Source organism: Cryphonectria parasitica (genome assembly GCF_011745365.1).
Source record: "Cryphonectria parasitica EP155 unplaced genomic scaffold M406scaffold_3, whole genome shotgun sequence".
NCBI lineage: Eukaryota > Fungi > Ascomycota > Sordariomycetes > Diaporthales > Cryphonectriaceae > Cryphonectria > Cryphonectria parasitica.
The window spans coordinates 4,366,641-4,388,948 of NW_024468911.1; the positions used below are offsets into that span (position 1 = coordinate 4,366,641).

Here is a 22,308-nt window from a genome sequence, read left to right on the forward strand (position 1 = left end):
AATACATTCTGTCTTGTATAACACTGTGTATACGTCCGAATTTCTGCTTCTTGCTTTGTAGCATCGTCCGACTCCGTCTTCCGGTCACACTATTCTTTAAAAGTGTACAAAACTTGCGCGTGAAAATATGAAATACGGAACGAGAAGGAGAAAAAAAAAGAAGGAATTAAGGCAGAAGAGACAGGAAGAGAGAAAGAGGAGATAGCTAATGACCATTCTTTTCTCATCTGAAGTTGAAGACATCGACGACATAAGAACCACTTGTACTAGTTGATACCCAATCACATACTTGGAAATTGGAACGGTTAATTAATAGATGGTGTTCATAGCCAGCCAGTAGTCTTGCCCAATTTCGGCACTCAAGGTGAAATGCGAGCTACAATAGACTTATCCCTTTCTGAAATTTCAAACCTGCATGTCTAAGAGGCTGCAGAACGGGCTGTTCTGACTGGACACAAACCTTTGCCCGCTTTTACATAATCACCTTGACTGCCAAACCCAAAAGGGCCTATCATTCACACCTCGAGCCGCATTATGATCATGATATACTGGAGTCGGCTTCAGGAGGGCATGACCTCGTTGCGTACATAAATTGCAATGACATAGTACAGCCCACACCCGCTTTCAAAGGTGACGAAATTGAACATGAGATATAATTGCCATCCCTGACGAACTGAGTCACCATGGCAGTATGGTAGATACAGTCTATAGCTGGTGATATCTAGTGCGGATGCTGATACTTGTTGCTCTCGACTCCGAAAGACCCCCGACTCAGCCCTTCAGTTCTCAGAGGCAACCCTAGGCCGAAGTGCGGCGGAAACCCTGGTAAAGGTGACTTAAGCTCGCGTACTCTGCCAAGTCATCGATAAAAGTGGAGATGAGGGTCTCAACAGATCGAGTGGCTCAAAATGGTTCGTTGATGATACATATTGAGTTGTCCGTCCTCTTGGCTTTCCTCCTGAAAACTCAAGAGCTCTCGTTTTTGTACCTCCCTTGCCGCTCCTCAACTTCGTCCACTCTTGCTGCCTAAACCGTTACAAGGCCATATTGACGTGAACGTCTCACATTTGGTGCCAGCATACTGGTTTTAGGCTCGCCATGGAGTATATCGAAAAGTTGAAGCACAAGGTGTCTGCGGACGGCGCCCAAGAACATCCCTCGGAAACAACCACTGCTCAAACGGGCCAGCCGGTGGAAGGGATTCCCAGCTCCTCACAGCGCGATGCTGAGCCGGAGAGAGACTTGATTGAAAGACTCATTGCCGGCACTGGACATCACGGCAGCCACCACGAACCTACAGGGTCCAAACACGACCAACGGAGCCTCCTGGATAGACTCAACCGCAAGGAAGAGAGGGAGAAGAAGGCGGCTGAGCTGGTGAAGCAGGAAACGGAACTCCAAGACAAGCTGAAGAGGATTGCCGAAGAGAAGAAGGACAACGAGAGCTTCATGGACAGACTCAAGGACCACTTCGATGGCGAGCCGTCCGCCGAGAGCTCAGAGAGCCATGCTCATAAACACGAAATCGCTGACAAGCCCAGCTTCCTGGACAAGATCACCGGAAAAGAGGCACGGGAGAAGAAGGCGGCAGAGTTGGACCGTGAGGAGGCCGAAGTACGGGCAGAGCTGGAACGGGTGGAGCATGAGAAACGGGAGAACGAGGGTATCCTCCAACGAATTAAAGACCATTGGGATGACGACGATGACGAAGCCGACAAGAAGACGAAAGAACACGAAGAGCCAAGTTTCCTCGACAGAATCACTGGCAAGGCTGCTGAGGAGGAACGACTTCGGCGGGAGGAAGAGAACAAGACTGCACTTGAAAAGATGAAGGATCGACTGAAGGAGGGAATGGGTGGTGGTCGGAAGGCCGAGGAGAATGAAGACTTTCTCGACAAAGGTACTTTATGGTCTCTCACCCCAATATTCCACAGAAGTGCCCATGACTGACTTGAATTTTAATTAGCCGTTGACTCCTTCCAAAAGCATGTGCTCCATGAAGGAGATCAGAGTGACGAGAGCGCATTGGAGCAACTGAAGGACGAGCAAATTGCCAGTGCTATCCGGCGTCAGTTACGTATGCAGGATAAGAAAACTGAAGATTGAACTGGTCATGACGCTTGCGCCACCAATGAGGCCGTTTGATGGGAATTTTGGCAAGTCAGGATGCTCTCACATTCTGAGAGCTGTTCATATTTATGAGGTGTTTGCAAAGCAATGCGTCCAGCGGTATGAGTCCATCTGAGTGTACGTAGGTTTAGGCATTCATTAAAGGTATTCGGGTTGTTTTGAAGAGTATGGGTAGCAGCTCCACTACACTTACTGGTGGTGCTGGGGTTGAATCTGTGCCATCATAATGCAAGTGAAACGATGAGAATATCAACCAATTACTGAGACATGTTCATGACATAATTAATGTCGGTACTTGAGTATGTAGATAACGACACATAGAGCTCTGTAACAGGAGCACACAACAGTAGATATCAGATCTTTCTGGCATCTATTCTAATAAATGCATAACTATAATACATATGACTATTCATCAGAAATGGTGGTTACATAAAATGCGTCTCACATTGAAAGGATGCAGACTATCTTATACTCTTCGAAGTCTTCTGATACTTTGAGTGATTGCAAGTTCTAATTAGAGAAGACAAGACTTCGGACTCGAAGACATCTCAATGTTCTTTTTGGAACTTGACAAGGATTCTCCCCTCCCGGCCTAATTCCCAAGAAAGTAATGGTCTATAACGCTGAGGATTCAGGGATTATGCTATCTAGAACGTTGTTGCTGTAAAGATCTAATTACATGTGACTGACTGATTGACAAGGTGGATCAGGTCTGCAGCTGTTACTATTTACATGCTCAAGAAACTAGTTTCAAAAGCGGCAAAGTATACAGAGAAGCGTGCCAAAGACACCACCATCTCCAAGTACGAGCATCACCTTGTTTCGAAGAGTAGATAAACAGGACCCGCAACATTACAACCGCAGCCAGCAAGACGTACAAGAGACTAAGTACAGGCCCCAACCGCCAGAAGAAGATGCTCATGCACGACCAGAAGCACACAAAGAAGGCGATAGATGTCCTAGAGAAGTGCTCGCCAAGGAAGAGCACGATCGTCTTGCGGCCACGCGTCCGATCACCTTCACGGTCTTTTAGGTCCTGTACCTGCATCGTCGTCAGGATGACACCACTGATGAGTGTGGTCCAGGTAATGCCGAGTGTGCTGAGGAATTGCTCTGGGCCGACCGCCACCTGGAGGGACCCGCTGTTGAACATGCCGTATGCCACCGAGATGATCATTCCGCGCACAAAGGCCTCATCACCGCCACCCAGATCGTTGTACATCCATGTGAGAATATGGATCAATATTCCCTGCTGTCAGGCGCCGAGGGAGTAGTTCAGCGCCAGTGTCACCGGCACGGCGGCCAACATCAAGCGACGAGTCTGGTCTGTGGTGATCTTTCCCCGGGGAATGGGACGCCACGGCTTGTTGATGCGGTCTTCAGCTACGGCACTAGGGGCTCGCTGGTTGGCAAGGTCAAAAATCAAGAGATTCGCGACGTTAAAGGCCAGAATGCTGGGAAGACGACACGAGAGTTGCCACGGTGAATGTGGACCAGAGAAGGGAGGGCGTTGGACCAGCACCGGTGAAGCGAGAGCCCCGAAGAAGCCGAAGACGGTATTGGGAATCGCAAACGTGAAGAAGTCGCTCTCGATGAAGTCCCACAACAACCTCATTGAAAACAGTAAAGTCTGTGCCAGGTCCTGGAGAACGACAAGTGTCTCAAATGTTATGCTCGAAGATTTCATCATGACTCTAAATCTTGTACGAGAACTCGAAAAGTTAACGCCAAACACATAGCCAGAAGTTGGTGTCTGGAGTCAAGGGCGTATCGAGTGAATTGTGTCCTGTTAAATATCGTGCAATTGCCAGTAATTATAAGCACGACGCGAGACTTCTGCTCACGAGACGATGAGATGAGCGAGCGGTCGAGACTACGCCAATCCTTCCATACTTGGTCACCGCTGTAACTTCTCAGCTGAATTCTGCGGAATTGTGATGTAGAACTATGATTAGTAGTTCAAGACTCAGTTTCTATATTCCCATTACCACAAGCTTCTGTGGATCTGCGCAATGCGCAGGTGATATGTATCGAGGATCTCGTACCAAGAAGACCCAGCGCATCCGGCATTCCGGACTTGCAATATCTCGGAGGCTGTGTCTAGTCTTCTCAGGGGAATCGATGTACTATAGGCACATTGAGACGCTGCGTATTCAATCGTAATTAGTCTTAAACACTATCCTACGGATGAAGCGGTCAAACTTGGCGTCGATGTTGTAGTACGCAATTCTGACATGCATTACTCTCATTTACAAATTCCTACGTGTTACATCGCCTCTCCAGGCCGTCATCAAAGCTCCACTGATTTGCGCTAGGCGATTTCCTACATGATGAGATCGATCCTATGTCTGCTGGCGTTTCCCTCAGTCACGAATCTCTCGAAACTCATAAACCACCTACAGGAGAACCTCGTCGTTGCGGGATATAACAAAGATTTTAGACGAGGGTAAAGGATTGGGGCTTAAGGCTCGTCAAAGTACTTAAGTAGACAGATCTCTATGCGATAGTGTGCAGAGAAAGCATGCGAGATCATTTGCTTGGGAAGACGATGGCCGTAGAGATACGTATCATGGGTACTTTTGGGGTGTAATTGTTTCTTCAGCTTCTAAACCTCCTTGATGCATGCTATCGGCAGCACTAGTGCTTGGCTTTGAAATCAAGCGTCACTGCCGGTGTTTCTCCTTACACACTAATATCAACAAATCAAGGGAGGGGAAAGGGGGGGGGGGGGGCTGTACTCGCGGTACACGGCTCATCGCAAGGAGTCGGAAGGAGCACGATGTGTGTTCGGTATCAACAAGGTATCGAGAGCTGAACTACGACAATGAACCTTCAATACAAAACGTTTTAATGTATAATGAAGGAGCTGAGAAGTTGTGCCAGCACTTGGCTAGGCAGAGAAGATCAGCACGCGGCTTGAATTTCCTAAAGAAGCGGCATACCCTCCCTATGAGGTGCATGCAGGTGGGTGTGCTGCCAGGACCTGCTTATGGTACCGAAAAACCTAAATTTTCGGTCATTATCGTACTTCTAAGTAGACAGTAGATCCGATTCTTATAGGAATCAGCATGGGGGCTCATTGTCTCCGGCATAAAGGTATGTCATTGTACAGAGATCCGAGACACCTGGCTTCACATGCATTGTGTCTTTATTTTATATCCCACAGACTTACTAAGACTTGCTGCTCATTATGGTCAGCTACTACTGGCAGTGGTCTGACCATGGACCAAGCCACCTCAACGTTGTTGCAGTCTTTATTGGCATCGTATCAGGTCTCCTTGCCCACCACGGCCTGTTCGTACGGGGGAATGGCACGTTCGAACCTCCTGGACTTTTCATGACTTATGCCTCACTTCTTAGCGTAGTTCTCGGAGGATCGATTTGGTCTCTAAATTCTCACCAGGGCCCACTGTGGGCCGCGGGACTGTTCTCAACCTTGTCTTATATCACCTCACTCTTGGTCAGCATAATCACATACCGTATCTGGTTCCACGCTCTAACGAGAGCTGGATTCAAGGGACCTCTGTTGCGAACTTCAAAGATCTGGCATGTTTGGGCTTGCAGAGATCACACGAACCACCTTTTTCTAGACCAGTTGAACAAAAAGTATGGCGATTTTGTACGAACAGGTAAGTAATGACTGCATGTGATGTGGTGCTTGAAATCTCTTCTACTCAATGTTGAAAATTGCAGGGCCTTCTGAGATCACCATATATCATCCAGAAGTCTTCATTGCTACTGATGGCCCAAGGACAACTTGTGTGAAGTCTGACTGGTACGATCTCCTTTGGCCTGAGAGTTCCCTCCTCACCACCAGGGATCGTGCCGTATATGATGCTCGTCGTCGGGATTGGAAATTGGGATTCAGTCCTCAAGGTTTATCTTAATCCCATGACCCTGTGCTGATAGATGCTCAATCCTCAACTGACGTCTCCTCCTTCCATAGCTCTGGTCCATCACTCCGAGAGAGCACTGAAACATGTAGGTCTCCTCGACAAAGCTATCGAAGCCGACGTCAGGGCCGGTCGGCCCTCCAACATGCGGAATTATTTCTACTGGCTTGGCTTTGACTTCATGGGCGACTTTGTCATGAGCAGTCCTTTAACATGCTCAACAACCACGAGTGGCACCATATGGTCGTCCGTTTGCAAAGAGCATTGTCACCTCTCGATGGTGAATCCTGCGCCCTGGCTGATACAGATTGCATTCCGTGTGGCCCCACGTGTATACGAGATTGGTGACTGGTTCCAGATGACCACTTGGACACACCAGCAGATCCGCCGTCGCCTGGAAGATGGCTTCGAGAAGACTGGAGTTCCAGACTTGGTGCACTATCTACTTGAGCAGAAAGGAGAACCGCGGACAACTGAGAGCATGCTCAGGATGCGTGGAGATAGCCTCAATGCTATGGTGGCCGGAAAGTGTGTTGCAGCTCAAGACTGAGTGATAAGATAGCGAACACATTGCTGATTTATGTCACATAGCGAGCCAATCCCTGCCGTTCTTATCGGAAATTTCTCTGAGCTGGTACAAAAACCTCATTAATTATATTGAAGCCCTACATGCTGAAGTGGCGAGTGTCGATGCAGGTGACACCAAGATGTTGAGCCAGCTACCACTTCTGAACGCTAGTCAGCGAAGGCCTTCGACTGTATCCAGTTCTGCCAACCGGAGGCTCTCGGCAGACAGTGGAGGAGGGTGTAACTATTGGCGGGGTCTATATTCCTCCATATACAAAGATTGTCAGCCCGCGCTTTTCCATCCAAAGACGTAAGTCCACATCTCAGTTTCTATAAACATGGAAAGGGTATAATCTAAGACCGTTCAACAGGAGAGGACTGCTTTGAGATGGGCAACGACTTTGTACCTGAGCGATGGACCACGCACCGGGAGATGATTCGCAACGCTGCGGCGTTCAGCCCGTGGGGCGAAAGTACGCACTGCCATGCAGTTTGGAAGATATCATCCAGCTGCACATCACTGTTCTGAGACTTACAATTATGCCTCTAGGTCATCATAGCTGCATTGCTCGAGCCATGGCACATGATATGCTTAGGATCGTGACTTTCCAGCTCGTCAAAAAATACAGATTCCGAATGGCGCCGGATGAGATACCAGGTAGCGCGCCGAAGGACATGAAAGACCAGCTAGCTCCACAGCCTGGGAACCTTTCACTGTGTTTCGAGCTCAGGTGATAGTCAAGACATCCATGACGTTGTGTAATGCCGTTGATATAGTGTGCAACGCAATTTGTATCTACAATCCAAAGAGCTACGTTTTGCGAGTGGTGCAGCCAGATAAACGTCAAGGTTACCCTTATCGAAATCACATCTATGTGGAGACATTCTCCGATTCATTACTTGTTGAAACATAATTACTTACTTACTTTATACGATATCTGGGAGCCCCATGACAGTGTCTGTAAGTATCGTCTGCTAATTTCATACAATGTCAGTCTTATCAAGGTTATTTGACTGTCCGACTGACCCTAAGCAACCAAGCGCGGACTCTCACCACTTTGACCAGGGGCGAGACTGTTCTTCTTTTTCTTCCAAAAAACATATCCTTGGTATAATCGATTCACCACTCTTGAGCCTGGAAGTATTGCGATCATAATAAGCTCCTGGAATTCACTATGACTAGCCTGACTTCCCGAATTATATCCCGAGTCTTCTGAGATGTATCCTGATCTCATACATGCTGCGAGGCCACCATGCGTCTTCACTCTCCTGATCGACTGTTTCCTCAAGCCAACCGCTACCACGCACAAAGGCCACCACTCTACCCAATTCCCAAGACCCAGTCTCGCCAATCCACCACACACCATCCAGCAGCAGGACCAAAACGAGCCAGTGGGCAAGAATCTCCACGGCGAGCCTCGAAGCCACATAGTTGTCGGGATTCACAAAACCCAGAGTCTGCCTTTGTAGCTTTTCCTGATTTTCATCCCATCGGTCTCCCTCTAGAGGAATGAGATTGAGCATCTCCTGTACAAGTTGTACGTATGATGCTGGGACGCGGTTGAGAAATGCATTGATAGTTCGTCGGAGCGGGCTCGAAGAACAGCCACTATTCGAAGTGACGCGGGCGATGTAGGCACGCATCCAAAGAGGGATGGTGTCAGGCAAAAGCGAGTCTTCAGCCTCTGCTTTTGTGTTGATGGATAACGTGTCGTGATGTGCAAAGGTTCGGGCCACAGTCGTCTCGAGCACCACCAACGCCTCCCAACAAGCCTGCAGACCAGGGTTTCCGCCAGCCGTCTCCATCAGCCGGCAAGCCTTCGCGCGTAGCTTTTCCATCGCTGAGCCTGAGGTAGCAGCTACAATAGGGAGGAACAGCTGTCGCGTATCATGTGTTGGCCCATCCTCAGGAGGACTGACAGCACCGATGACAGCTTCGGGCCCAACAACGTGCGGCGATTGGTTCCCGAGTCCCTGTCCATCATCTGCTGCTCCTGTCGGATTCTTGGCACGGTCCGCAACAATGCCAATGTACGCAAGGTGCACCGCACGTATCAAGGAAATCCACTGCGAATGTGCTGGCACGAACTGGCTTGGCATTGGCGTATCGCTCTGCTGGACCTTGTGCATCTCGAATAGACGGATGCGCACGCAATGGCTTGCTGATCCGTATAGCATCATCAGCGCGGCGCTGGCAAGGATACAGTCGTATCTGGCAGCCTCCGGAATGGCATCCTGGAGATACTGGAGAGACATTGTGTGGTGCTGTTCCGCCACCGACAGCAGCTCTTGAATCTCATCCAATGTGTCTCCCTGTGGGTAATGATTCATTAGGAGGTCGTGACACTGACAGGCGGCCGCCAGTGCCAGGATGGAGCTCATCAGTGGCTTGTTGCTGAAGGCGAGGTTGGGGAAGCCGACTTGCAAGGCATACGAGTCGTCCTTATCAAACGGGATGCTGCGACTTGTGTGGGTGAGGTAATGGCTGAAAAGGTCTAGGTCTCTTGCGTTGAGCTCATTGATGGAAAATTGTAGTGCTGTGTACCGTTGGCCTTGTTCTCTAATGGACAGAGAATGTTGAAGCGTAGGCTGGCTTGACTCTAACAGGAGTCTGTCGGTGGGCGTGGTGGAGATGCGCGGAACTAGAATGGCTTGATCCGGGTAATCGCTGATACTGCTCGTCTCTTGGTCGGGAGAGAGATCGCTCGAGGAACCAACTTCCTTGGTAGAGCGCGCCTCCACTTGTTGGCGAGCCTTTGGATATTGACAGTCTATATCCAGTTCCGCACATCTCGTGCATCGCGGCCAGATTTCATCACACTATTGGCATCGATCAGTGGTCCCGATGGCTGGATCAGATGGAACCTCCCCTTTCTCTCCATCGACCCCATGACAAACACGTACCTTTTTTCGTTGGGACTTACATCTTGTACAACCATTCCTCGACTTTGTATGCGCCCGACGGATTTTTGTGCGTGTGTTTGAAGACATTTTTTCTTGTTTTGGTAAGCTCCCTACTCAATTCGAATGTACAGACACAATCTGCCTGGGAATGGATTTTTTGTTGATTTTAAACCGAGAGGAAGCTTCCAAGTCTTTGTAGTCTGCGTTAACCACGAATCGCGACCTAACAAATCAAACACCGCCTCACGTCAGCCGACTCTCATACACTAAATGCTAGCTCCAGGCTCACTCAAATCGTCTGCGGCTGTGCATTTCCGCATAGTATTGATGACGCAAGACCAGCCCAATTATTCACGGGGGTACATTCATGCCGATAGCGTCTCTTACAAGAATTTGGAATTGTACATCAAGCCATCCAGATTGGGAGAAGCAGGTGGGAAAGTGCACAGGTGGTTAAAGGGGGCTTGGGTCGAAAGAGGAAGGGTTCAGCACGATTTGCATTCGTATAAATTGCCTGTCTAAATTCTAGAAACTCTTTGTATATGATATTATATAAGGATGAAAGGAAGTTGTACCGCACGTCAAAGGAAATAAAACGACATGTATCCTGTCAGACACCGAAGCAATTCTGGTTAATCACCATATACCCAACCAATGAAGAGATTGTCGGCAGTATTGCGTTCAATCTCACAAGCCGTGGGAGTCGAGGTATGAGAACATGACCTCGTAACCGGCTGTAGCATTTGTCGACATCGTCAAACCATGACCTGTGCCGGGCTGCAGATACACCGAGATGTTTGACGCGGCGGGATAAACGGCACTGATGTTCTGAATTGACCATACACCATTACACTGGTATTCGTTAGTCATTGCTTTTAGATTCACGAGTTGGATTTGTGGCACTATTCAAGAAAAAGTGCTACTTACGTCTCCATCGCAGTTTGGGTAATCGAACTCGCCGACGAAAATCTGTGATCATCATGTTCATTAGTGTGAGGTTCGGGCAAGACCACTGAAATTTTCAATTTTTTGATAGGATAACCCTTAATTCTTGTACAGCAGGTGACTCAGGGTACTTAGTGCGTCCGACTGGAAAGAGGAATGCTTACTTGAAGGGGGCCGCTGAAGTTCACAGCAGGCTGAGCAAGCACTTGCGCACCCGAAACGAGCTCAGCAACAACGGCTGGCTGTTTGATCTCCTCAGCATAGCTCAGCATCTCAGGTTCGAAGCTGCCTTTCTTGAGAAATATCTGCTGTATGTTGCTCTCCGTCTTTTGTACGACGTATCCAGACAGAAAGTCGGCGAAGCGAGCAGGGTCGCTTTCGGGGGCAAATTCGAACCCGAACGTCGCAGGTGTCACTTCCTTCAATAGGTGAGGGCTGATCAGGAAGCCAGTCAGAATGGCACCGTCGCTTAGGTTTCCATAATTAGACAACAGGCCAGAGGTCATGAAGGAGCCGTATGAATGCCCAACGTGCACAACCTTGCTGGGTGTATAGTCATCAAGGGCCGTGGTTCCATTGCCTGTTGTGTTTACAATCTTGGAGGACGAGATAAGCTTTCCAGCGCGTACGAGTTCTGTCAGGCCACGGACGATTTCAATCTCCACGCCGGCTTGCAACACGTCGTAGGCGTCCGGTTTGGAGGATTTTCCAGTGCCGAGGCGGTCGTAAGTGAGGATGGAATAGCCGTAACTTAGAGCCGAGTTGACATAAGAGTACTCTTCCGGGTTCATCTGGACGTCCCAGTATCTGCATTCATAGAAGTATTTAATAATTAGACATGTTCGACGGCAAATTTGCTCATCTTGCAATATTGTCTCCGTTTTTCGCTTCTATCTGTAGACGCGAATGGCGGGTTTTCTCACCTCATGTCAAAGCCGATCCCATGCGTCGCGAGTTGCAGGATCTCTAGCTTCTTCCCTTGTGGCGGCACACACAACTGCGCGTTTATAGTGAAAGTACCATTGACGGGGTGGGGTCCGGTGATGCGGGTGGTGTCAGCGCCGTGTGACCATGTGGTGAGATTCCAGACGCAGTCCACAGCATCGATATTGTTATCGATACGGGGCAGGTCAATGTAGTAATTCGTTGCGCTGACTGGGATTGGTACCTCGAGGGTTATGCATTCCTTCGCAGTGGACCGCACTGATGCTTGAGCTGCCGATACTCGGCTGAGCAGCATTAGGCCCATGAGTAGGATCGGTCGTAGGAGGGACATTTCGTTCTGGGTTCCTCAGCAGTTGTCGGAAAAAGTATGTTTGTGGGAATGTTTGGTGACTACTTTGTTATGGTCTTTGGACTGACTCTCAAGATGTTGTCACGTTCCATATGGTTGAACAAGTGGCTGTAGCGATACTCTTTATATACACGTGATGTGGTAGCCGTCCTTTGGTGAGGCATGCTTGATCGCGTCTAGATGAGCTTTTAGGCGTATTCTAGGATGCTCTCGGCGTGTGTGGTCTACCAGCAATAGTATGAGACAATACGATAAATGTGCAAGGCATGAAATTTGCAAGACACATCGACAAACACAAGTGATTAATCTTTGGGTAATGATGTTCAAGCAGAAATTGCATGGTCGTATGTAATCCCAAGACATGGCTTACACGTTTGAATGCACTGGCGTACAAGCGTTTATGCGTATTCGTTTTCGAAGTTCAAATCCAGGGCTAAGCAGCTGACTAGCACACCGTGCCCCCTCAAAGCCAGTGTGATACGCTTTGATGAGCATACCTAAGTACATAGTGAAATATCGAATGTTTGCCGGAAGCTGACAGCAGAAGGGCGAGATAATTAGATTAAATGGTGACAGTTCCCCTGCTGCAGATCAGTAAACCACACCGTATGTTCTACGCCGATCGATACTCGTTATGCACAGGGCTTATTCATCGCATGTCTAGACAACTTGCCTAATACATGATGTTCTAGTTCTCTCGAATACTGAAATACATTACGTTTATTGGCTGTGGTGACAAGAAACCCAGACAAGTACGGAAGCCTCTGACCCACGCTCTCAGGTACCACCCCTCTTGGGGAGTTTGGCTGCTGAACGCCATTACATGACTTGCAGACAGCATTTGAACATCATGGAGGCCTTTGAGATTCTTTGCTTGCCTCGCATTTTTGTCAATAGCTACTTCCTTTGCTCTCTGTTTGGCTTTCGATAAAAGCCCTCGGCGTTTAGGTCCACCTTTGAACGTTACGACTGCTCATAACAGCACAGCTAAAACGGTCAGTCCTGTGTCTGCCTCCCTGAACAGGTTCCATTTATGAACACAACTTTGCGCGTGAACTCTTTCAAATTGGCTGCGCGTCTTATACTATTATTCTCTTAGAAAATTCTTGAGGACGATCCCTGCTTTCAGTCTTTTATACCGAATCTCTACTCTACGCCTGGCCAGTACAACCTTGAGGGCCTTTCCCACTCACTTCCTCGGCAGCAAAAGACCAGCTATCGTACCAACAACATCAGCACTTTGTCACAACATACACTTCAGCATACTTTACATTTACTCGACAAGAGCGCCCGAGTTCTATTGAAGACTCGGGCAAAATCTCGCCTCGAGTAATACCTCGCCTCGGGCAGTATCTCGCTCCGGAGCAGTCCCTCGCTCCGGCCCCGCTTTATACAGTAGCATTGGAGATCGTTGCTTGTCCCCTCACGATGTCTTTAGTCATTGTCTAGATCGACGAACCTAACTCCAATGGGCCAGGAAAGACTATTTTGACAGTATATCCCCCACCTTTTACATTAGGCGGTATGCATTGGGTGGAGTAGGGCCGTTGCTATGTTCTTGGCTCCCTGTTTCTCCGCAAATATAGGGCCGGTTATTCCTGATTTGATGTCAAGGCAAAGAGCACCGGCATATTGGACGGACCACGAGGGTTCTCACCAAGAGTTCGTATAAGTAATTGACTAGGAGATGGCGACCCCTCTTTGGGAGCCACGTGAACCGTACTCTCTCTTGTTGAGACCTCCAAAGAACAGGATCTTGCCTTTGTGTTCGTCCCATGATTCAAGATGACAGCGCAATTGTTTCTTGTCCGATGCTTCTTGAGCCTTCTTGTAGGCTTGTTGCTCCACACACAGCCGATTGATGCAGCGTCGACTTCACAACCTACTGTCCAGGTACTAAATGGCTCCTACTATGGCATCTATAATCCAACCTATGAGGAGGACCTTTTCCTGGGCATGCCCTTTGCGCAGCCGCCAGTAGGCGATCTCCGGTATCAGAACCCACAGCCCTTGAACACCACCTGGACTGAGAGCAGAAATGCCACTCAGTACTCGCCTGAGTGCTGGGGGTTTGGCAGTGATGATTGGGTTCTCGGTAATCCTGTGTCAGAAGATTGCTTGACCTTGAACGTGATCAGACCAGCTGGCGTGGCAGCCGATGCAGAGCTGCCCGTGGGTGTCTGGGTACGCCTCTCTCTGCTTCTCTTTTCGTCGCTCTTCTCTTATTCTTTCTTCCTTGCCCTTTTTCTTCCTTTGATTATGGCAGATCGATTTTCTGAATGAGCATCCACAGATTTACGGCGGAGGGGGCTATGAAGGTGGGAGTCTCGACCCCCGCTACAACCTCTCCTTTATAGTGCAGCAATCTATACAATCCGAGAAGCCCATGATCGCCGTCAGCCTCAACTACCGCCTGCAGGGTCTTGGTTATCTCTTCAGCGAGGAGATCCTGAGCCAAGGCGTGGCCAATCTCGGGTACAAGGACCAGCGCCTCGCTCTCCACTGGATACAAGAGAACATTGCCGCGTTCGGAGGTGACCCGACCAAGGTGACAATCTGGGGCGAGTCCGCAGGAGCAAGCTCAGTGGGCTACCAGCTGGTGGCCTACGGAGGGCGAGACGACAAGCTGTTCCGCGGCGCCATTGAAGAGAGCGGAGGGCCAGTCACCAACAAAGTAACCCTGACGGCCCAGGACTGGCAGCCTTACTACGACAACATCACCAGAGCCGTCAACTGCAGCTCGGCATCCGACACACTCGCCTGTCTCCGCACGGTGCCCATCAGCACACTCGCAGGCGTGCTCAACTCCAGCGTGACCGCGAGCGTGCCAGCCTGGGGAGCATCCATTGACGGAGACTTCTTACAAAACACAACCACGTCGCTCTTGCTCTCGGGCCACTTTGTCCGAGTCCCGCTCCTCCACGGGCGCAACCACGACGAAGGTGCTATGTTTGCCACAAAGGGGGTCAACACCACCGCACAATTCCTCGCCGCCGTCACCTCGTCTGGCTTCAGCAACGAGACGGCCCAGACCATGGCAGTTCTGTACCCTGACATCCCCGCCATTGGCATCCCGGGTACCCTCCATGGCCGGCCGACAGGCGCGTATGCCTACCTGGGCGCGCAGTGGAAGCGCGCAGCTGCGTTTGCGGGCGACCTGGCCCAGCACGCGCCCAGACGGCTCATCAGCCAGACGTATGCGAGGTACAACGTCAGCAGCTGGAGCTACCACTTCAACGTGCTGGTCCACGGCCTTCCGGCCGCCACTGGTGCCACGCATTTTCAGGAAGTGGCTTTTGTTTTTGATAATACCCAAGGGCTTGGGTATGAGAACGCCGTGGCGGAGGATCCGTTCGCCGATGAGCCCGAGACGTTTGACCAGCTGGCCAAGATGATGAGCAGGTCGTGGGTGAGCTTTATTGTGGACGGCGATCCAAACAATTCCGGTAAGTCATTCTCACCTCAACCTCTTGGGAAAAGGAAGTTGTTATTATTATTATTGTTGCTGTTATTGTTGTCCAACAAGACAAAGAGAGCCAATAAGACTAACGAGGTTCCATGTGATGAAAATCAGGACTTGGGGCGCATTGGCCAGTGTATACTCTGGAGGACCCGCAGAATATGTACTTTGACGTCAACATATCTGGTCTGGCACGTCCTGAAGCGGATTACTATCGAGCTGCAGAGATCCAGTATATGCAGGAACAGATCATCTCTACATTTGCATAGATGATGGATATGATGGATGGAACTCCCAAGTACAGTATATTTTTTTTCATGGGCAGAAATGTGACGGTTGGACTGAGAGCAAAGCTTTGGATCGTGAAGGGACACAAAGTCCAAGTACTTGGGAGACTTGACCTTTTCCCTGAACTTAATGTGCCAATAGGTAATAAATCTATTCTGTCTACCAGCTCCTTTTCTTCTTTTTTATTATTAATATCTTCCTCTTCTTTTCTCCGTCTTTCTTTATTCTCTGTCGTGACAAATAATTGAGTAATTTCCTGTTTTCTTGTTTTCTCTTCCTGGTCTGTTCTTCTCTTCGAGGCTCCTTGACCAACATTGGCCCTGCATGGTTTTACCCCTGTGCCCTGCAGTGGCCTGACGTCAGCTGTTCAAACCCCCCAAAACACAGCAAAAAAGTGAAGCACAGCACACACATCAACCTCTCTACGTGTGATGGAATTATATTATTTGAGCTGGAAGATTCCATAACAGTCAAACCTCACACTTTGGTAACAAGCAGACAAACAAGCAAGCCAACAAAAACCATCAAATCATCATGTCCCCAACCAACAAACGCGGCCTCTGCTGGCCTACCGACAATCACGGCCGAGACCCGGCCTTCCAGTTCACCAAGCCCGGCTCCAAGATCTCATGGCTTTACAACTGGTCCCCGCACGCAACCCCCGACAGCCAGTCCCTCGAGTTCGTGCCCATGCAGTGGAACCACGTCAACGTCGACTCGCTGGCCGAGCACGTCCGCCGGGCCGGCGCCCACACCCTCCTGGGCTTCAACGAGCCTGAGCTGCCCAGCCAGTCCAACATGTCCGCCGAGCTGGCCGCCCGGGAGTGGGTGCGGGCCATCGAGCCCCTGCGAAGAGAGGGCGTGCGGTGCGGGAGCCCGGCCATCTCCTCGGCGCCGCACGGCGTGCAGTGGATGGCGGACTTCCTCGCCAGGATCCGGGCGGCTGGTTCAGATATTGACTTTTACTGTTTCCACTGGTATGGAGTCGGGCTGGGGCCCTTTTACGACTACATCTGGTCGACGCACCACCAGCTGGGCCCCAACAAGCCCGTGTGGATCACCGAGTTTGCGTGCACCAACTGGAGCAAGGACCAGCCGCTGCCCAGGGCCCAGGTCGAGGACTTTGCGCGGGAGAGCGCCAAGTATCTGGACTCGCTGGACTGGGTCGAGAGGTATGCCTGGTTTGGGCCCATGCGGGATCCTGGCACCGTTGGGCGGTGGGCTGCGATGCTGGATGAGCATGGCGCCCTCACGCCTTTGGGCAGTACATACATGTACGATTAATGGAGGAATGGCCCTGATGCATGCCACGGCAAGAGAGAGAGAGAGAGAGAGAGAAAGCGAGATCATGTAATGAATTACACGTTAGAAATCAGAATTTCTCACGAGTACGTAGTATGTGCATACCTACCGCGCATTCTGAAGCATATCACCAACACAAACTCTACAAATCAGCAGCGTATGGCTGAAGGCAGTGGCTTGACAACAACAACTGCAAGCTTGGTGCCTCAACAAAAGGGTCAAGGACACACTTGCACCGCCGCGATGTTGACCATAGTACCACTGCGTTCCTTCTTGCCTTTTCCCAATGACAACAGACGCACGATAAGCTACAGAAGTACTATGGTACAGATAAATGCTGCTGCAAGGGTCTCTGGTGGAGGAGATCGCTCCGAAATCCACCGGGTGGAGAAGAGGACGATCTTAGCACTCATAGTGATCGACGCCTAGAAGGGTCTATCGAACGGTGCTCCTCGTGCTCCTCTGCTCAGAGTTGTCCCTTAATGTGACTCTCTCTTAGCGAGACTTGCCCCGCCTGCGTGGCGGTGCGGTGTAGTGAACTGTTGTTGTCTGGATATCATTCCTTCGTGACATCTGCTAGCTGCTTTTTTCCCTAGCCCTTCTCTCAGGTTCACTGTCTGTGTAATACGTGAATGGCGGCCTGTAGGCGTCATGTAGGCGTCATAGCACTATATTGAATGAGAAAAGAAGAAAGAAGAGTGAGGAAAAGGAACAAGAAAAGAAAGAGGTTGACAACGACCGTTAGGTGTGGTCATACAGGCGTTCATAGCGGGTGGGGCTGGGGAGATAGTCCGGGGCGAAATACGTGTGGCTGCGACGTTGATCAGGAGTTCAGCGGTTACGAATGGCGCTGTTCCTTTTTGAAGCAAGCGTATGTACAGATGGGAGCTTGTCAAGTCGAGAAAGCCTGATTTTCTTGCGTGATGTAAAGTGAGACAGTCTCATCCTTTTTCTCGACAACACGGCCATGATTAAATCAAGTCGATATGATGGTGTCGAAAGGCCATCACAAAAGCAACCAACAAACTATGCTCGACACCACGCGTCCTGCAGAGTGCTTTTTACGTTGGTGTTACCACAAATTGCAATCGAAGCAAATGATGTCGAGGAACCACAGTTTTTGTCCCCTTCCCTCTTATCCACAATAGATAGATTTTGCCCGTCTCATCCAGACGACGTGGGACCCCCCCGCGATCGCGATGAGCTAACTATGTTATGTATGTAATGTGGCTAATCAACAAAGATCGAGAATCCCAGAGCGACATGGCTCTGGAGAACTGTGAGTGGCTTGAAGGAGGGTGGTGGGTCAGGTGTGGCGAGTGAAGGGTCGGAGGAGGATTGGCGCTGTGCATGAAAGGTCAGACTTATCGACGAATCAATACCGCTGCGAGGCCACCCTGCGACGTCACTGGCGCATGGTCAGCGACCTCTTTGACACGATGCTACCTACGTCACTTCTTTTTGAGAAGAGTGGCTAGCTATAATATCCCACAGTCCTCAGCCACAGGCGAGAATTGGTGTTTGAATACTTGCCAGATCTTTTGGATCATTCTATCCCAAAGTCATTAAATTAAACTTATTTGTTTTTCTCCCCTTAAACGACACAGGGAGCAAGTCTCGAAAACAAATTTCTACGAGAAGAAGTGTGCAACTGAAAAGATGGCGGACGTAAGCGCCCTGGAACGGGAGGTTGAACTCCTCGAGAAAAAGAATGCGCTTCTGGAGAGGAACCGGAAGCTGGAGAGTAAGTTTTTCAGTTCGACCTCGTCACAAAGGAACAAATGAAAATATTTGGAACCATGACTAACGTCGACACTTCTTATCTCAGGAGCCGCAAAGAAACGAGCCGACTGGTTCAAGGCCCAGGCTGAGGAGGCCGCAAAGAACGGCACATCCCAGCTGCCAGCCGCCCAGGAGGCCGTGAAGAAGGCTGCGGCGTCGCGCAAGCCAGCAGCAGCAGCATCAAGGGATGTTGATGCCCCCAGGAAGACTCAACAAGAGGTCAAGCCTGCCAACCTCAAGAAGATCCCGCCCAAGCCCCCAACCACCAGCAGCGTCAAGGACTGGGCCGAGTCTTCAGCTGTCACCAAGAAGCCTGCGCCTGCGCCTGCCACTGCCAAGAACGTCATGCAGAATGTGAACGCCGACGGCACGCAACAGATCAAGAAGAAGAAGAAGAAGAGAAGGCCAGCCCCGACTTACGGCATGGCCGCCAAGCTGGCCCGTGGCGAGGAGATCCCTGGCCTCACGGACAGGAAGCCCGCCGTGCCCAGGGTCCCCGCCTCGGCCCCGGCCAGGCCGCAGGTGCCTAAGGGTGGCAAGGCCGAGATGCCCAAGCCCGAGGAGATCGAGAAGCTGTACGAGCCGCCGCCCACGCCGCAGGTCGGTGCCAAGAAGCCCGGCGTGGCGGAGAAGAAGGAGAAGAAGGAGAAGACGTACCACCCCGACGCCAAGAAGTCGACCAAGGAGATCCTGGCCGAGCGCGAGCTCGAGGAGGAGAGGAAGAACCTCGAGCGGCGCCAGCAGAAGCGTGCAGAGGCTGCTGGACAGGCTGGCGGACAAGTCGGTCAGCAGGCTGGTGGTGGTGGTGGTGGTGGACGGGGCGGCGCTGGCGGTCCCCTGGGAGGTGTCAACAATCTCGGCCAAGGTGCCCTCAACACGGTCGGAGAAGTCGGCTCAGGCTTGCCTGTTGCTGGAAAGGCTGTTGGTGGTGCTACGAAGGGCCTGGGCAACACCCTGGACAACACCACCCGCGGCCTTGGAGATACGACTGGTGCACTGACCCGTGGCGACCTCGGTGGCACGCTCGGCGGTGTCGGAGGAACAGTTGGCGGTCTTGGAAAGGGACTGGTGAGTTTTCATTATTCTTTTCTGGTTCATTTTCTCTACTTATTTGCGATATCGACTAACATGTTTTTACCAGGGCGACACTGTTGGTGGCACTGTTGGCGGATTGGGTGACTCGGTGGGAGGACCTGTCGGCGTAAGAGTTACCACTCCTACTTCTTCATAGAACCCAAGATTCACTAACCTTTTATCTCTATAGGGAATTGTCGGCGGTGCCGGTCGTGGCGTCGGAAACGCTGTGGGAGGCATCACAGGTGGCCTCGGTAAGGGCGTAGGCAAGGTCGGCCAGGGAGATCTGCTCGGCGGTGTGGGAGACGTTGTGGGCGGTGTCACAGATGTAAGTCTTTCCCGGTGATTTTGGTCCTCCCTGCGTTACAACATTATGCTAAACATCATCTCAGGGTGTCGGCGGTCTGCTTGGCGGCGTTCTTGGAGGAGGCAAGGAGGGCGGAGGTCTCCTGGGCCTAGGCGGTGGTGGAGGTGGTGACAAGAAGGATAAAGGTGGCGGCGGTGGACTGCTCGGTGGAGGTGGTGGAGGCGGCGGCGGCGGCCTGCTTGGTGGTTTGCTCTAAGGTGGTGGTCTGTTGAACCAAGTCCTATGTGGAAGACTGGCCAGCCAACGGGGAAGAAGAAAAAGAAATCAGTGTTTTGGTGTTATGTTTACTTTCATTAGCACATCTCTAGCATCTGTAGTGTCCTTCCAAAATCCACATTCTCGTGTGCTTATGGCTCAGTATGTTGATATTCTCTGCGTGAATCCACTGTCGTCGCTACTGCTACTGCGTTCATCATTACTGCTGGCACCGGACAGCAATGATAGGAGACCGGATATGGTTGAAAACCATCAAGACAGTGACTATTGGTACAGTAAGAGGGCACAGGCCTCGTCATTGGATTGAAGAACAGATTAGCCCGACTCATGACAAGAAGATGAAAGAGGATTACGAACAGTAACGAGTTACAATGACTACTTGATTGCACAAGTTCAAAGTTTTGCTCTAGCTTCCCAAGCATTTCGCGATATCAAGAGACATTTCATTCCAGTACTCAAATAATCCTTCAGGATTGAGTCTCAGATTTCAGCTCAAGCTCTTGCATTGAGTGACTTGACGGACACAACACCAAAATGATCATTCCCAGCTTCTAACCAGCCTATGTCTGTATAATAGCATTCTTGTTGAGGACTTCTGCTTCAGTTTCCGCTTCCTTTACAACTGCTTATGTTAGATCTCATTGAATCAATCGACAAAGGAAGGGGACGCTCGACATTGCTCGGAGCCACATATAACTTTTCGATTCAGTCACCAATAAAACCAGTCCAGATTATTGCTACCAACGTTCTCCTTCCATCCGAGCCAGAGCATCAGTGTAAAGCAGTATTTGTCACAATCACCTTCTTGAAGCCAATGCGCTCCCGAGTTCGATTGCGCTCAAACAGAATGTCATTGTCATCTACAATGCAGGCAGGGTTCAAGGACTCGTTCGCAGTTCAGCTCGTAACACACTCTCGATCATGTGCTCGTGAATCAGTTACAAGAAATTTGCGACTATTTGTTCCGTAATTTCCGGGAGCACGGTGCAGCGAGGTAATAATATTTAACACCAGCGCTGGAGATGCAAAATGGATTGACAGCAAATAATGTCCGATAACTCGCCCAATAAAGTAATCCCGGTTAGCTGGCTCTTTGACAATCTCGACTCATGAAACGTCGTCTTGCGATCGAGCCTCCGTCATCGGATTATTATAGTAGTATGTCCAATATTCACCTCAAAAAAACTGTTCCGTAAACCTCTTACCACAAGTTTGCCCAAAAACAGTGTGAGAGGGCCTCTACAAGACACTAGCGCAGGGGAACTACACCTTGGTGGCCTTAGCCTGTGCAATTACAGTTTGATGCTCCATAGCTGTCCAGGATGATTTGTCGGTGATCTCCTGGACTCCATAGTAGGATCTAGCCGACGCCTAAGCCGTTCACCTCTAGCGGACCCTTGGCCTTCAGCGGCCTCAGTGCACAGACAGAGCCGTAGTCTGTTTTGGACGTACGCTGGCACTTGTTGTGAAAATACCGAGACACTGTGAATGAACAAGTGTGAAGGACAGAGAGAAAAAAAGACTCTGGGATCAAAGCGCCGACTCACACTTGCTCAAAAGATCAAACACAGTAGACGAGCTCAGACGTGTCCATGCAGTTTGAAATAACCCCCCAAAAACGACAGGTTTGGATGAACGAGGAGGTAGAACTGATGTTGTTATGAAAGCAGCTCTTCGAAAAACAAACAATTTAATACCCAGCAAGCCCATTTCTCGCGACGAACCATCTTCGAGCTTGGGTGTGCAACGAGCATCGAGCACAGGAATGTTTGGCAGGTCGAAGTCAAGCCGGACAGTACTGTGTGTGTTTCGTTGTGCATGGTCGTCGTCTCACACCCCACAGCTGGTGAACCACTGGTTTTGTTGACCTTATCGTCAAGGATCCTCTCCCCCTACTTGTCACACCCTGCCAGCTCAGCCAGCGACCATGGCATCCAGACCGGCCGGTAGTCATGAAGCTGCCTTGACTCCACCTTCAAGTGGGAAGAGTGAAGAGCTGGACAAGCCGTTCGAGATGGTCTCGGAGTGCTCAGATCGCGATGGCGTAGCTGCCAATATTTTACCACCTCCGACACATTTCAGTCCA

General features: G+C 50.4%; 7 protein-coding genes across 7 annotated transcripts; 4 read left to right on the plus strand and 3 right to left on the minus strand.

Annotated features, from left to right (window-relative positions):
• Positions 1 to 1,836: 1,836 nt before the first annotated feature.
• M406DRAFT_244247 (uncharacterized protein) lies at positions 1,837 to 2,073 on the plus strand (the record flags this gene model as incomplete). The annotated part of the gene is made up of 2 exons (XM_040916255.1): positions 1,837 to 1,900; positions 1,967 to 2,073. Coding segments are annotated over 2 exons (171 nt in total), but the record flags the coding sequence as incomplete, so codon positions are not given.
• Positions 2,074 to 2,866: 793 nt separating this feature from the next.
• M406DRAFT_338600 (uncharacterized protein) lies at positions 2,867 to 4,370 on the minus strand (the record flags this gene model as incomplete). Its single annotated transcript, XM_040921359.1, has 3 exons — positions 2,867 to 3,382; positions 3,422 to 3,772; positions 4,308 to 4,370. The coding sequence occupies 3 exons, from the start codon at positions 4,368 to 4,370 to the stop codon at positions 2,867 to 2,869; spliced, it is 930 nt and encodes a 309-aa protein (XP_040778882.1).
• A 950-nt stretch (positions 4,371 to 5,320) lies between these two features.
• On the plus strand, positions 5,321 to 7,325 carry M406DRAFT_338601 (cytochrome P450; the record flags this gene model as incomplete). Its single annotated transcript, XM_040921360.1, has 9 exons — positions 5,321 to 5,491; positions 5,534 to 5,759; positions 5,824 to 6,006; positions 6,116 to 6,551; positions 6,615 to 6,657; position 6,709; positions 6,763 to 6,900; positions 6,962 to 7,063; positions 7,141 to 7,325. The coding sequence occupies 9 exons, from the start codon at positions 5,321 to 5,323 to the stop codon at positions 7,323 to 7,325; spliced, it is 1,485 nt and encodes a 494-aa protein (XP_040778883.1).
• Positions 7,326 to 7,738: 413 nt separating this feature from the next.
• Positions 7,739 to 8,942, minus strand: M406DRAFT_355763 (uncharacterized protein). Its single transcript, XM_040923250.1, has one exon. The coding sequence runs from the start codon at positions 8,919 to 8,921 to the stop codon at positions 7,788 to 7,790; it is 1,134 nt and encodes a 377-aa protein (XP_040778884.1). The 5' UTR covers positions 8,922 to 8,942; the 3' UTR covers positions 7,739 to 7,787.
• Positions 8,943 to 10,181: 1,239 nt separating this feature from the next.
• M406DRAFT_40675 (uncharacterized protein) lies at positions 10,182 to 11,679 on the minus strand (the record flags this gene model as incomplete). Its single annotated transcript, XM_040924145.1, has 4 exons — positions 10,182 to 10,346; positions 10,422 to 10,463; positions 10,604 to 11,246; positions 11,363 to 11,679. The coding sequence occupies 4 exons, from the start codon at positions 11,677 to 11,679 to the stop codon at positions 10,182 to 10,184; spliced, it is 1,167 nt and encodes a 388-aa protein (XP_040778885.1).
• Positions 11,680 to 13,508: 1,829 nt separating this feature from the next.
• M406DRAFT_61678 (uncharacterized protein) lies at positions 13,509 to 15,462 on the plus strand (the record flags this gene model as incomplete). Its single annotated transcript, XM_040924745.1, has 4 exons — positions 13,509 to 13,563; positions 13,601 to 13,917; positions 14,027 to 15,179; positions 15,308 to 15,462. The coding sequence occupies 4 exons, from the start codon at positions 13,509 to 13,511 to the stop codon at positions 15,460 to 15,462; spliced, it is 1,680 nt and encodes a 559-aa protein (XP_040778886.1).
• A 637-nt stretch (positions 15,463 to 16,099) lies between these two features.
• Positions 16,100 to 16,669, plus strand: M406DRAFT_242902 (uncharacterized protein; the record flags this gene model as incomplete). Its single annotated transcript, XM_040916192.1, has 1 exon — positions 16,100 to 16,669. A coding segment is annotated over one exon (570 nt), but the record flags the coding sequence as incomplete, so codon positions are not given.
• Between the last annotated feature and the right edge of the window lie 5,639 nt (positions 16,670 to 22,308).

Bases quoted from the DNA above. Each gene is read 5' to 3' on its own strand.
- M406DRAFT_355763 (XM_040923250.1), bottom strand. From the start codon at position 8,921: ATGAATCATTACCCACAGGGAGACACATTGGATGAGATTCAAGAGCTG.